The following is a 15499-nucleotide window of genomic DNA, read 5'->3' on the forward strand; positions in this document are numbered from 1 at the left end:
TAATAGTAAAAAATTTTAATGTCTTATGATAATTGTCATGGTCTGGTTATGTTTGAGGCAAGTTATCCTGTATATACCCACATGCCTGCAAGATTGGCTTCAAATATTTCTCAAAGGTGTCTAGTCTGTTAGTTTTTTTGGCAATATGTTCATATGCAGTAAATGACCATCTTATCCTATATTTAAATGCTTTAATAGACAGAGGTATGCCTAATCTTTTTGAAGAGAAGATATAATATTTTGTTTCTAGAATTAGGATTAAAGTTCCAATATTATATCGTTTACCAATATTAAATATATATAATTCTTCAGAAAGGTTAAACTGGATATTTTTAGAGTGGAGCATTGATTTTATTTGTTCAAGGAATTTTTTAGTTTCTGGGCAACTCCAAAGCATATGAGTAATTGTCTCATCTACTGTTAGGTTGCATGATGTACATAATGGACTATCAATAATTTTGATCTTATATAAATATGATTTAGTGGATAAAATTCTGTGGTTTATTCTATACTGAAACCATTGTAATAATGAGCTGACTGGGAGATTGAAGGGGGATTGATAAATCTCTTTCCAAGTTTCGTTTTCTATATTGTAAGTGTTGTCCCATTTACCTTTAGATGTTGGTACATCATTATTTTTATTAAGAATATTGTAAAAATCACTACATCCTTTTGTGCTTTTAAAAAATAAATTTATTATGGGTGGTCTTGTAGGATATGTTAGTTTTGTAACTCCAGTTATCTTCGGAATTTTTGATTTATATGAAGTTAATGATGCTTTAAATCCGATGTATTGTAAAAAGTTTAACTTTATGTTAAGGTTTTCTTCTAATTCTTTTAGAGTGTATATGACACCATTTTGATTTATAATGTCATTTACATAAAATAAACCATTTTTATACCAAGATTGGGAATTAATTGGGATTCCACCAATTTTAATATTTTTGTTATATAATAAAGGACTTGATAGAAAGTCAAAGTCCCCTTGAGGCACATATGCTTGTAATAATTTTGAGTACGACCGGAGTACGTCCCTCCAGAAATTATTGGAAAGTGTGTCTATAGTTGCTTCACAATAACTTTGGCCAAAAATAAGTAATTTATTAAAATTAAACATATTATCCACAAGGAGTTTCCATTTGCTATTTTCTTTAAGTAATCTTCTAAGCCATGTTAACTTCAGGCTGTCCAGGAAAGCACTTAAATTTATCATATTGAGTCCTCCTTCTGAATATTGTTTTATAATAACTGTATTTTTTATTTTTGCTGGACCATCCCAAAGAAAATTAAAAAATAATCTATTCAATTGTGCTATAATTGCACTGTTTGGGTTGGGGTAGAGAGATAAATAGGTGAGTTAATATTGGGATCAGTAAAGATTTAATTACAGTGATCTTTCCTAGTGGAGATAAGTATCTTCTTTTCCATATCTTTATTTTGTTTTCTATAATTCTTATCTTATCTTTAAAGTTAGTGTCAATCATTTTATCCAAGTCCACATGAAAGTTTATTCCTAACAGCTTAAAATTAGATTTACCCCCACTAATTTCCACTTTGTTTTGATTGTATCAGTGCTGTATTTTTTTCTACCTATCCAAATTACTTGAGTTTTATCAAAGTTGACCTTTAGGCCAGAGTATTGGGCATATCTAGCCAATTCTGAAAGAGATGCATTTAATGACTTAGCTGACCCATCTAATAAAAGGGATGTATCATCAGCATATTGTGAAAGTTTAAATTCAGTGTTGTCTATAACTATGCCTTTAATATCTTTATTATTACGAATTTTAATTGCTAAAATTTCTGCACATAAAATGAATATATACGGTGAAAGTGGATCGCCCTGACGGCAACCACGTCCTATATTAAAAAAACTTGAAAGATTGCCTCCTTGGTTAACCGCTAACATAGCATTTTTGTATAAAACCTTAATCCATGTTTTAATTGAGCTACCAAACTTAAAGAAGTCTAAAACATTTAAAATAAACTTCCATGATAATGAGTCAAATGCCTTAGCAAAATCAACTAGGAGAATTAAACCAGGTAAGTTGTATTGATCAGTGTGTTGCATTATATCATAGAGAAGGCGTGTATTTTCGCCTAAATATCGGCCAGAGATAAAACCAGATTGGTCTCTGCTTATTAATTTATCCAAAGTTGATTTAATTCTGTTGGAAATGGCTCCAGAAGCAATTTTATACACACAATTAAGTAGTGAGATGGGTCTGTAATTAGTAAGCATTGTTTTATCTTTGTTATCTTTTGGGATGCAGGTAATAATTCCTTCTCTTTGGGTAATAGAGAGTTCACCTTTAGCATAACCATAGTTGATACTTCTAACTACAAAGTGACCAATGTGTTTCCAAAACACTTTAAAAAATTCTGCTCCAAACCCAGAGCTTCCAGGACTTCGGTTGTTTGACATATGTTTTAGAAAAACTGAACATTCCTCAATAGTTAAAGGACCTTCCAGCATTTTTGATTCTTCATTTTCAAGTTTGGGGACATTAATTTCAGACAGTTCAATATCTAAATCAACATTTTCTAGTTCATCATCTCTACTAGAATACAAGTTTTCATAAAACTCTTTAGTTTCATCTAATATTTCAAACTGATCTGTAATGATGTCCCCATTTGACTTCCTTAGTTTTGGTATTAATTTAGAAGTATAGTTATGAGTTTCAAGATTGCAGAAGAAATGGGAAGGTTTCTCTCCATCTTCAATTATTTGTGCTCTAGATCTAATTAAGTGACCATTAAGTTTATGTTTACGAATGTTGTGTAATTCTTCTTTTAATAATTCAAGTGATTGTATGCTATCATCTGATTCTGTTAAATTATGTTCTTGTTTTTCTATTTTGGATATTAATTCATTTTCTCTAACGTCAGTTTGCTTCTTTTTATAACATGAATAGGATATTGATTGGCCTCTCAATTCCATAAGTAATACTTCTAGAAATAATTGATCATTAATAGTAAATTGTATGTCCTGATCAGGAATATTGTTCAGATTATCAGGATTATAAATTGGTACTGCATACTGGGCCTTTATTTCTGAAATCTTTTTATTAATTACTTTTAAATATTCCGCATCAAATAAAAGACTGTTATTATGTTTCCACAGGGGTTTGTGTTTAATAAATTTATTAAATCTTAAATTTAATATAACCATGGAATGATCTGACCTATAACTTGATTCTATAGAACACATATTTACAGTAGAAAGCAAATTTTCTGTTATCAGGAAATAGTCTAAACGACTCATTTTAAGTGGATTTGATTTTCGCCATGTATACCTTTTTAAATCGGGATTTAATTCTCTAAATGGGTCAATCAAATTATGTTCTATTTTTAATTTTGCTATTTTTTCATGTGCTTTTTTATTATTGATATGTTTGTAATTATAATAGTCTAAGTTTACATTCTGTACACAGTTGAAGTCTCCGCATAAAATTATATTACTATTATTAAATTGATGTGTTTGTTCAATCAGTTTTTCAAAAAATGAAGGTGAGTCATTATTTGGGCCATATAGTGTGACAAGAGTTAATCTGTTATTATCAACAGTTAAGTCTGCAATTATGTAGTTACCATCTGGGTCAGATATATGGTTGTGTATTTTAAAATCTACATTACTGTTAAACAAAATACCCACACCTCTGGAGTTTGAGGATAAGGAGCTAAAAATGCATTCATTGTTGCCCCATTGTGTACGAATAAAATTTTCAGTTGCTTTTGTACAATGTATGTCCTGTAAACAATATATCTGACAATTTTTAGCTTTTAGAAAATTAAAAACATCTATTCGCTTTTCTGATGAGCCAAGACCTTGACAATTGACTGATAGAATTTTGATGTCAGTCATTATTATATAAAGCTAAAGTATTGTATAAAGGGACCACACAGATACAATTTATCAGCAAAAAATAAAACAAGTGCAAATATTGAAATATGTGCATATTTCCTACTTGCAGCTAAAATGAACAGATGATTTTTGGTTAAGTCTTATCGTTTTATCAAATTTACTTAAAAAGTGTTCGGAAAAAATTGACTTGTGGTTCATGATATATCATATTTTGCAAATCCAAACCATAATCTTAGTAAGAGATTTCTTATGATGCACAAACAGTTGATAAATGAGGCATATTTGAAACAAGTCTTCCTATACAAATATAACACCCCTGTGAACAGACAGTGAAATTGTTATTTTAAATCCATTGTTTAAGTTACTTAGAATAGATCTGTACGTATATCATGTAAAAGACACTAGAGAACACAAATTTCAGAGAATTATTCCATGTCAATATTGATGTTTTTCTAAGGAGGCACACATAATTGTCATTGTTCATAATCCTTTGATGCAAGAAAATGTACTTAACAAGAAATTTTTTATGCAAACTGTATGCAATGAAGCTATAACTTTGTACTTTTAAATTTGCACAGAAAGTCTTATAGTCTATGCAGATATGACCTCTGAGATCACATCATGGATGTCAAACTTTAATCTCTGGCCTGTCTTGGTTCTTCCATACACTGATCCATTGAAGAACCATGCTGAGTCTATGGCATCATGTTTGAGTAGCCGGGATATCAGCTGACCATTGGCTTTAGTCACATCATCGACCAAACGGGTACCGGTTGCCTTAAACTGGGAACGTTTTTTCATAATTTTGTTTTTTTCAGAGTTGTTCTGAAGTTTAACTAGCACTGGTTGTGTGTGTCCTGGTCTGCCTGGTATCCTGTGGATTGCCAGTATTTTTGAAGGTTCCAGAGTTATATCCTTCTCTTTAACAAGTTCACAAATTTTAGTTGTCAATGATTGTTCATTCTCTGAGGGGAGTACAGGAATGTCCATAAACTTAATGTTATTTGCGTAAGACTTTATCAGCCTTGCGTAAAAAAATTTACTGCATAGCTGGAAAGATAAAAGACCAAGGATTCAGGAAATTATTGCATTAGTCACATTCAAAATAAGGATTTGGCACAGGAGGGCTTTGTAATATTTTATGATAACTGAAACAAGTTATGAAAGTAAACGCAATAACTCAAATGGGTTATAAAATGTGATAACTTGAAACAGTTACACCCCTGACTGTTTGAGGCAGACTAAACATTTAATAACTTTGAACTTCATAAAAACTTTAAAATTTTTAAACAAAGCAAGAACTAGAGATGCTTTTGAGAAAAGTGCATGTCTCCCACAAATGCCTAATCATCTGAATAGTAGTATATGAGTCAACCATGCACCAAGACCTCAACTGCCTTATCAGACTTTGAGTGCTTTGATTATCAAAACCAAGTTTCAAGGGCCATAATTCCGAAGTGCCTGGGCCGATTTGGCTAGTTATCAAACCTGGCCAAGGACTTACTGGCAAACACATTTTGTTCAAGTTTGGTGAAGATCGGATGAGAAATGTTCAACTTAGAGTGCGGACAAGCTTTGTGACAGAGTGACAGACAGACACACACACACACAGACAGAAGTAAATCAATATGTCTCCCACACCACTGTGTGGTGGGAGACATAATCATAAGCATAAAGCCTACCTTTTAGTATAACATCTTTTTGTTCTGGATCTAAATCTAAGGACCTGGAAATAAGATATAAGCTAATTAAACAGCAAGAAAATTAATTGGTGTCGAAATCTCCCAATGCTGCTTTAGAATTCTTTGGCTGTTAAGCAACCAGATGAAGAATGCCAAAGTCTGTTTGGAGACTATGTAATCACACGAAAATTGCTAATATTCATTACCGGTCCATAACCTGTTAACCGGTCCATAACCTGTTATCAGACTTTAGAGAACAAGTATTTCATGAATGATTTTAAGAAATATTAAAGGTGCTGCTATGGTGCAGTTGTTGCGATTTGTTCCAAAAGTGGGCAATAATGGTTTTAAGCCTTGTAAGTATCGTGACAAACGTGTTTCAAAAACTAGAAAAACACACAAGTATAAAATAAATGACTTAATTTTCAAATGCCAGTACACATAATTTGTTACAATATCTGGTACAAAATTAGAGTGAACTGAGTAAAAATGTGCAAGTTTATCAAAGTTTCATAAATATAATCAAGGAATTAAGAGCATATGGAACGGACATATAAATCTATGGCTCAGAAAACTGATCTTACATCATGACCATGACATTCGGTGGGCATGACTGGAACATGCCCCTAGTGCTATATTTCATTTTGTTGTGTTTAACATCGCACCAACACAATTATAGGTCATATTGCGACTTTCCAGCTTTGATGGTGGCGGCAGACCCAATATGCCCCTCTACACATTATTTTATTACGAGCGTGTACCCCGAGTAGAACCCCCCGACCTTCCGTAAGCCAGTTAAATGGCTTCTTCACACGAAGAATTCAAAGCCCAAAGTGAGGCTTTAACCCACATTGGTATGGCACTATGGAACAAGTGATTCGAAGTCGGCACCATTAAACCCTCGGCAACGAAGGCCCCCTTTGCCTTGTGCTATAGATAAGCTTACCTCTTGTATGATTCTAGGGCTTTATTTTTATTTTTCTGTGCTTCATTAATCTGTCCCATCAGTTTATGTGCCTGTGGTACCGTCTCACGTACACTGAGGAAAGCTTGTAAGTACCTGGATCATACACATATACATGAATTTCATAAAGTTATTCCAAAAAAAAAAAATGAATCATACACATATACATGAATTTCATAAAGTTATTCCAAGTCTACAAAGTACATTGCTTTTGAGGATTCCAAAAGTAACCTTTGTAAAAGTAAACTAAAAACTCCCTCTTGGTTCTTTCAGAATATTTTGGCATTATGATTTCTCTCTGTAAAATCTTCACCAATATTTTGGTTTAATGCGTATTAATGAATTACCAAAAGAATGACATTCAGCCAGAATATTGTAAAAGAGAGTGTTTTATATGTAAAAATGCACAGGCTATGGACTAAAGAGCGAAACACTCAATCTTAAATTTCAATGTGTATATTTAGAAATGGCAATAATTTGAATAACAGAGCAATATCAAAATGCCACAAATGAAGGCCTAAAATTGCCACCATAGTGACAGACTGTGAGTAAACTGTCAAATATCTTTTTATCGAAATAGTGTTGAAACAAATTTTAAATAGGTTCAGATGGCTGCGAAATTGTGTTTAATCATTTAGTAGATTGTGGGGGAAATCTTTGGTATATAAGACTACAGTCATGTGTCTGTGAGAATCAAGAGTGGCAAAGCATTTTAAATGTGGTTTTTGTGTTACCGTATTTTCCCGTATTAATGCCCCCGGGGGCGTTACATTTTCCAAAGAGGGGGCGTTTATTTGAGGTAAAAAAATAAAAAATGAAAATTTTTACAAAACTTAAAAACATCGTTCAAACTAGCTGTAAAGTGTTTCTGTGTTGTTTAATCCCCCTAAAACGTAATTATTTGGCATCCAATTTAATGCAGTGTGTCTTTTATGCATTTAAATACGGTACCTCGTGTATTCCATGTCTGGCTTTTTGACACGCTCGCGACACTACACATTACGTCATGACCCAAACAGCTGTGTACTCCGATAACATTTTCCATAGTATGCGGGTAGCTAATAGCGCAATACACAATGTCAATGGTTTGACACGCTGCTGTGCCTGCTTTTAAATTAAAAGTTCTTAAAACTGCCGAAGAAAAGGGTATATCGTAAACACATTGCTGCAAGTTTGTTTAAAGTCGGCAGGAAGCGTGTGTGCAAGTGGTGTAAAAACAAATCAAAAATGTATTTACCGTTTAATTTTCTGTTACATACCGTACTTAGTACAAATGTTTTGGACTTACGGTACATGGACTGTTTAAAAGTGTGTTTAATTTTTAATACATTGGACTTTAGTACTGTAAATTACTTATTATGTGGACTTATAAAAATGAGGTAGGTGATTTTTTCCCATTCTTGTTGACTTTTTTCCCCTCCAAAATGGGTGGGGGGCGTTAATTAGAGGGGGGCCTTAATTCGGGAAAATACGGTATGTTGGTTTTCATAAATTTATAATAGTAATGCATGATTCACCTTATTTTATTGATAGTTGACAGTCTAGAAACTTGCTGAAGGAAACAGATAAGAACTTTTCAAGAACTATTTTCACTTTTTCAAGGACTATTTTTCTCAAAATAACATTCTGAAATCACAGTCTGAACAACAATTTTCAACTATTCTAAAGAAGCTTTACTCATCATTTACTGTTAAATGTATATAATCCAACTGTTAACATGGTCTGGGTACAAATTACAACATTATCAACTTTCTGTAGATTTAGAGTTGCTGATGAAACTTTTTTTCAGAGTTTTGAATGAAACTCAACCAGTATTTTTAACAATTCAAGTACCTTTTCAGGCAATTTGCAGTTTGAGTAAGTTTTAAGCAGTTTCAAGGACTAACATCAAACCCAAGGATGTTTCAAGGTCTCTGCAATCCCTGTTTTAATATTTCTAATGTTCATATTCCTTAAAATACCAGCATTTTTCAAATCATAAATATCTTTCAGAATTAATGTCAATGCTAAAATTGTAACCTTACCTTTTCCCTGACTCAAAATCAGCAACATCGTAGTATAGTTTTGCAAACTGGTATCCTCTGGAATTTCTCTGTAATGGTACAAAGATCACAACTCAGTTCTCTTGAAAAAGCAGAGTATGTTTAAACTTGAAAGAAATGTTATAAAACCATATATCAGTTCGAATTTTGAAATAGGCTTACTAAATAACAAGAGCTGTCCATAAGACAGCCAATGCTTGGCTATTCAAATTGACAGAAGCAAAAATATTACTCAAAATGTCAAAATATCTACAGAGTTTCAATCCAGTATCTGCATTCGTTTTGAAGTAACTTGCATGCAAACTTTTTAAGTTCAAAAGGGGACATAATTTTACAAAATACATGTCAGAGTTATGGGACTTGATGCTATGACCTCAGGGGTGTAAAATTCCACTCGCCCGCTCGCATTTGCAAGTTAAAGTCTGAGTAGGACGAGTGGACCTCGCTGTATACTCGACCGATCGGGCGAGTGGTTCTTTACGTGCTTACTTTACCAAAGTTCAGAAATGACATCTCCAAAACGTCAACAAACTTTGAGATGGTTCAGTCGCTACCTGGATTGACTGGAATTTACCCGCGAATCGTAAAGCTGTCAAAACGTCATGCCGGTAATTTTCCATTCCACAAGCATGTGCGACCTATTGTAATATCTAATTTACTATTGTACATAATACTCCTTTCATAAAAGTGACAGTATTAAAAGTGTCAATTATTAGGGTGAGTGGCTGTTCACTAATGGCGAGTAGATATTACTGGCTACTAGTCCTGCAGGGCGAGTGGTATGAAATTTTTTTTTACACCCCTGGACCTAGTTTCAATTCAATCTTTGCATTAGTTTTTGAGATTTTGAGATAGTAACTTGCATGCAAAACTTTAACCAGGATTTTCTTTGTCCAAAAGGGGGCATAATTTGGCCATAATGCATGTCAAGAGTTGTAGGACTTGATGCTTTCACTTAGTTTTATAACCCGGAGACACATGTTAAGTTTAATTTCAATATCTGCATTAGTTTTGGAGATAGTAACTTGCAATCAAAACTTTTAAGTCCAAAAGGGGGCATAATTTGCCAAAAACACATCAGAGTTTTGGGACTTGACATAGTGAGGTTGGAGATTGACCTAGAAACAGAAAAAACAAGTTTCAAAGCTATATGCTTTTAAATGATAGCTATACATACTTACATGCAAAGTCTTAACCAAGGTGTGAAGCAGACGCCGACACCTGGGTAACTCTTTTAAAGACCAGACTATATAAAATTCCACATGAAAAAACATCTCATGTGCACACACACATTGGTTCAGAATATCCAAGACATTTCTAGGTTTGTAATATCAGTTTAAACAAATAAAAACAACTAAGGCCTTGTCCAATTTTCTGAAAATTACATTCCTTCAGGTGTGTAGATATAAACTTACCCATACCAAAAATATTGATATGGAAAAGACAAAATGTACCCCAATAAAATCAGAATGTACCTAGTTTCAAAATATCCGTGTATCCTGCTTCGTCAAAATTAATGCAACAGTTTAGCATTTTCAAAGTTTCAATTAAATGGTGTGATATTTAATCTCAGCGATGACTTAGTAAACTAGATAACAAGAGCTGTCTGTTGACAACACGCTCGACTTTTCGAAGAACTGATAAAAGTATAGGGTCAAAATATTACCAGGGATTTTCAGACAAAAGAAAAAAAATGGAAAAGACAAACAATGTACCTGCATTTGTGGATTTGGATAAGTCTTGCACTATATGGCAATGTGTGTCCATGATGGTAAGCAAGTGTTCAAAGTTTCAAAGCCATATATAAAACAGTTCAGACAAAATACGGAATGGTATGCGAAACTTAACTAATTTCTATGTCAAAAAAGGGCCAAAACTGAGCTAAAGTCCTTGTCCTAGTTATGAAGTCTTGCCAACATATGTAGACTATGACGGTATACAAGTGGTCAAAGTTTCATTGCCATATGATAAACAGGATAAGCAAAATATCGACTGGTATGAAAAATTTAACTGATTTCCAAGTCCGAAAAGGGCCATAATTCAGCCGATATAGTTGACAGAGTTATATACTCTTGCCTACAGATGGGAATCATGACGATAAACAAGTGTTCAAAGTTTCAAAGTCACATGTCAAATAGTTTTGACAAAACATGGACTTGCACGAAATCTGAACCAATTTCCAAATCCAACAAGAGCTGTCACTAATGGTGACAAATGCCCCCGCAGCGCCTTGACCTTTGACCTGGTGACCCCAAAGTCAGTAGGGGTCGTGTACTCAATAAGTACTATCAGCATGTGAAGTCTGAAGGTCCTGGGTGCAGTGGTTCGCGAGTAAAGTGCCTTCATGCAAAAAGTTAACGTTGTGACGAATGAACGAACTAATGAACGGTTAGACAGTTGAAAACTAATATGCCTCTCTTCGGAGGCATAAAAAAAATAGCTGTGTTTCTGGTGGCCCAACCAACCGTAAATTTTAACTGCCGACTGTAAAGTTTTTTTCAGCGCGTTGTTTTGACTTTAAGATCAAACAAAGCCGCTGTGCTATTATACCATCCGCATCGCTACAATTTATTCGACAATTACGTCACGCTTAAGTGCCTTTGCTTCTTTTAATATTCTGACATGTGTCACTACTTCAAAGGTGTCAAATACACAGTGGATTGACATTTTATGATTGCATTAATTTTATTTCAAGCTTACAAAATATAATTTGCACCAAATGGTTGCAAACATGAAAGCTGATGCACATGATTTTTTACGCGAGAAATGAACTCTACCGAATACTTTGCAATTTACATAAAACTTTGATTTATGTCCAACCAGGGCTGTATTTTGAGTGTAGTTATCTATGTAAGTATGATGCTTTTCAGCTTAAAAACACTCAAAGTAAACAATGCAAAAATAATTTAAGGCAGACGACATTACGCGCAAGATGGTACCGGTTATCTAGAAGAATGGTAGTTATGTCATTTACTTGGCTTGAAAATTTAATTTTACCGACATGTTACACCTTTTACACAATATTAACGATGTTTATTCGACTGCTATAATGATAAGACACTTTCTGTCGTGTATTCCGTTTGACAAGTGTCATTTTATACCGTTTCATACATGTCAGTTCTGCAATTTGGACAGTCAATTTTTACTTTTCAATATGCGATGTAATACCATTATCGGGGCCCCCATTATAATTATGTACAGTTTAAATGTTTCGAGTGTTTCCCAATGTTTTATAAAATAATGATCTTCAAATATATTTACATAGGTAAATATTTCAATATTAATTTTTTTTTAAATAACAATTTCTAACTTCTACTGGAGTATATTTATGATAAAAGTTATTTTTTACCGACGATATATGCTTGTTTATTGGCAGTTTTTCATAGGCATTTTCTAAAATAAATCTACGACATGATTTCAAAATTCTTTGCAATAAACGTTCACCTGTCATGGTCCGTCAAAAAGACGGTCACTTTCAGGCATGATTAAATTGCTTACTAAATATAAAATTTGAATTAGGTAAAGTTTTCAGCAAATGTTAAGCTTTATTTTGATACCAACCATTGATTTCAATTTGCAAAAATAAAAAAGTTACAAGTAAAAAACCTCATTTTCTGTTCGGGTTTATCATCAGTACCAGTACGGGATTCGTTTCAGCTCAGAGATCCGTAACAGCATATAAACATCTCTGAGCTGAATTTTTTTAGCTAAGAACTTGTGAAAATTTATGTTTGGAAAAAGAAAGTGCGCAAAAACATGAATTTCAATTTATCAACCTCTTTTTCCTCTCTGATCCTGTTAAGTATGTGCGAGACATGCCTGTCAACATCCCGTTTTGTTTTAAACATGTTTCAGTTTTCATTCATCACAAATCTACTTTCAATTTTTTGAAAATTACAAAATCGCAAATCGCCGGTAATGAACTACCACAAGTGGATTCGATTTAGTTTTACGACAATGTTTAGGTAGCATAAAATTTACAACCGCACTGTCAGTGTGGGTATGCTTGGGACTAGATCTAGTCTAGGTTATAATAACACACTAAATAGTTTTTGTTCTTTATTCTATATAAAATTGACCTATTTCCAATGGCCGCAGCACACACTTTAAATGTCTGTAACCTACATTTTCTTGAAGAATATTGTTAGTGCTAAAGAAAAATCAAAAGAAAAGTAGGGGTCATGTTTGATGCAAGAAAAATAATTTCAGTCAAACACACAAACTGCAAAATCAGCTAAAAAATGAGACCCCAAATTATACTAGTGGTGTATGATCTAAGTTTCCATGAAAAAATTTGTCATGTTGTTATTTCATTATGAAAATGCTACCTACATGTCAGTCATAGACCTGCCATGTGATTTTAGTAAAAAAAATGCAAAGAAAATAAGGAAAATAGCTCTACAGAGCAAAAAAAAACTGAGGACTATTTGTGTCCGCCATTATGCGACTACCATTTTTTTCACGCCATTTTTCTATTTAGTGTCTGTATGCCTTTATGGTATACTGTTCAACAGTCATTTCTGATTATAGCAGGGAGGCGTTTAATCAATTCTTGGGGTCCCCCAGTTTAACAGACATATAAATATGCAGATTGCGAATCAGGGACAACCCAGACATTATTAGGGACAACCCGGACTACGTTTTTAGGACAACCCGGACAACGTTTTTGAAATTTCTAGTAGACTCTTCCACGCGTTTAAATACTACATATTAACGACTGTTATAACCCAAGAACTATGACGCGCCAGGTATAAAATTAGTGAAAGATAGCAATCGCTGATTGGCTGAATGTATATATCGATGTAAACGTCACACAGAGCTTTCTTTTATTTTAGATCTTTTCTTTTTGTCGGCTTCTAGATGGAATTTACAAAAACATTAGATATTTATGTAAGAAAAAGATGCATTGTTTTGCATTAATAAAGAAAGTAACACACAACTGAGTATCCTTAAACCCAAACAAGTTGAATGTGTTAGAAAAATATTTGATGGACATAGCTCTACATTAGTAATTTAAAATTTACCAACTGGATATGGAAAGTCATTAAATTATGAAGTTTTGCAGAAGATTTCAATTAATACTTAATTACAATACTATTATCAATACTAGATACCTGCGTAGAAAGAGAATGATTTATAGTAAGTTACCAGTAGATCTAGATTTCTATATGTATTCTACAACATGGACAATATTGCTGACTGGAAGCGCTTATCAGTTGTGTATTGTTTAAACTTTCATAGTTGTAGGTTTAACATGTTATGTTAGTTAATTGAACGATCCTTTCAGGATTTATAGGACTATTTACTATATGCATTCAATACCAAGGTTTAAACTGAGCCACATTTCTCTTTGGGAAAGCCTGGCTATTTTTAGATTATCATTCGCGCGGTGGTTTATGGTATTCGTACAGAAATCTGTACGTTTGTAATTGGTTTGTTACTGACTCTGTATTCGCTAAGACAGATCAGTGTAACAGTCTAAATTTCTAGACCACTATTTACGGTAGTTCTGCAAAATTCGGATCAAATTTTTTTCCTACAATGTAGAATTTGATTAAACCCTGATTTTTTAAAACTACAGAATATACTTTTAAAAATCATGGTTTAATCAAATTATAATTACAGAATATACTTAAAACATTCGGCAAATAAAAGATAGGGTCGTGTGCTTGAGTTTTTGCTAGACTGGTGAAAGACAATTCGATGTCTAAACTGAATCAAACAACTATCCTCTATTGTTGTTTCAATTACTCACCATATCAAGATATTTAGGTCCTTTCTAACATTAAGAACCATATATTTTAAAAATGGTACTAGTAGCTTCCACGCTTGGCGCTCAGCATTAAGAGGATAGTGCTAGAACTGGTCAGCCCGGTCAGTATAATGTGATTGGGTGGGGTATCATGTCACGTGTCTACGGCGTGATATTACAATGAGGCAGCACTATAAATTTGGGCATTGTGCTCACTGCTACAAGTAGACACCGCCGTTTATATGACTGAAAAATTGTTGAAAAAAACGTTAAACCCGAACACACACACACACACACACACACACACACACACACACACACACGCACACACACATTTGATAAAAAATACAGTAGTATAGAACTGTAAGAAACATGGTCTAGGTCCTTCTGAAAAGTGGTTTAGGTTGTCCGGATTGCAGTCTGCAACTTTTCTGCAGTCTGCAAATAAAAAAGGGAAGGAAGTGTCTAGAGGTACGGATCCGTACCTCTAGAATCAGATTCTAGAGGTACGGATCCGTACCTCTAGACAAGCCTGTTAGGGGTTTTCTAGGGGTACGGACCTCCTTTTTCTAGAGATTTAGGGTTATTTATATCTTATTTTTTGTTGAAAATGAAATAACAGATAAGTTTTAACTAGTCTTCACTTAAAACTTGGATCTAATTGGTTTACAGATACCAACGTTCACCCGATTGTTTACCTTCTCTTTCAAAACCTAAATAACCGAGGATTTCCAAATGAATAAACTGTTCCGTGCCGATTAGTTTGTTGTCAAATAAACTGTTGATAACAGTTAGATTAATGAATGAATCTATCCCTTAAATAAAGTCTATTTCAAATTCAGCCAAAAAAATAAATAAATATTAGGCATAATAATATGCACCAATTAATTTTGTTATTTAACAAGGAATAATGATAATCGACACGGAACTGATTGTTTAATAATCAATTAAGCGACATTAAGTAAAAGAAACTGTTTGTGAAAACGCCCCATGTATCTCGTAACGGCTACCAAATGTGTGAAAAACATAAATACACTAAGGGTTAATTATCAATTAAAAACAGTTTTTCCCCAACATATTTAACATTATTTTGTTTAAGCTTTATATCTTTTTTTTTCTGCCAGTTCGAATCCTCGTGATTTATTTGGTGTTCCTCGGTTATTTACGTTCCGAAAGAAAATGTAACAAATCGGA

The 15499-nt window shown here is 33.5% G+C and overlaps 1 protein-coding gene across 1 annotated transcript in view; it reads right to left on the bottom strand.

Moving 5' to 3' along the window:
• LOC123547578 (E3 SUMO-protein ligase RanBP2-like) overlaps positions 1-12495 on the bottom strand; it is a 61392-nt gene extending 48897 nt beyond the window's left edge. The window contains exons 1-4 of the mRNA XM_053551846.1: positions 12330-12495; positions 8536-8603; positions 6494-6607; positions 5548-5591 (exon numbers count right to left, since the gene is read on the bottom strand). Coding sequence (XP_053407821.1) covers positions 5548-5591; positions 6494-6607; positions 8536-8603; positions 12330-12401 — 298 coding nt within the window. The 5' untranslated portion in view covers positions 12402-12495. The remainder of the gene's footprint in view (positions 1-5547; positions 5592-6493; positions 6608-8535; positions 8604-12329) is intronic.
• Between the last annotated feature and the right edge of the window lie 3004 nt (positions 12496-15499).

The sequence above is a fragment of the Mercenaria mercenaria genome, chromosome 9, assembly GCF_021730395.1.
Source record: "Mercenaria mercenaria strain notata chromosome 9, MADL_Memer_1, whole genome shotgun sequence".
NCBI classification, from domain to species: Eukaryota; Metazoa; Mollusca; class Bivalvia; order Venerida; family Veneridae; genus Mercenaria; species Mercenaria mercenaria.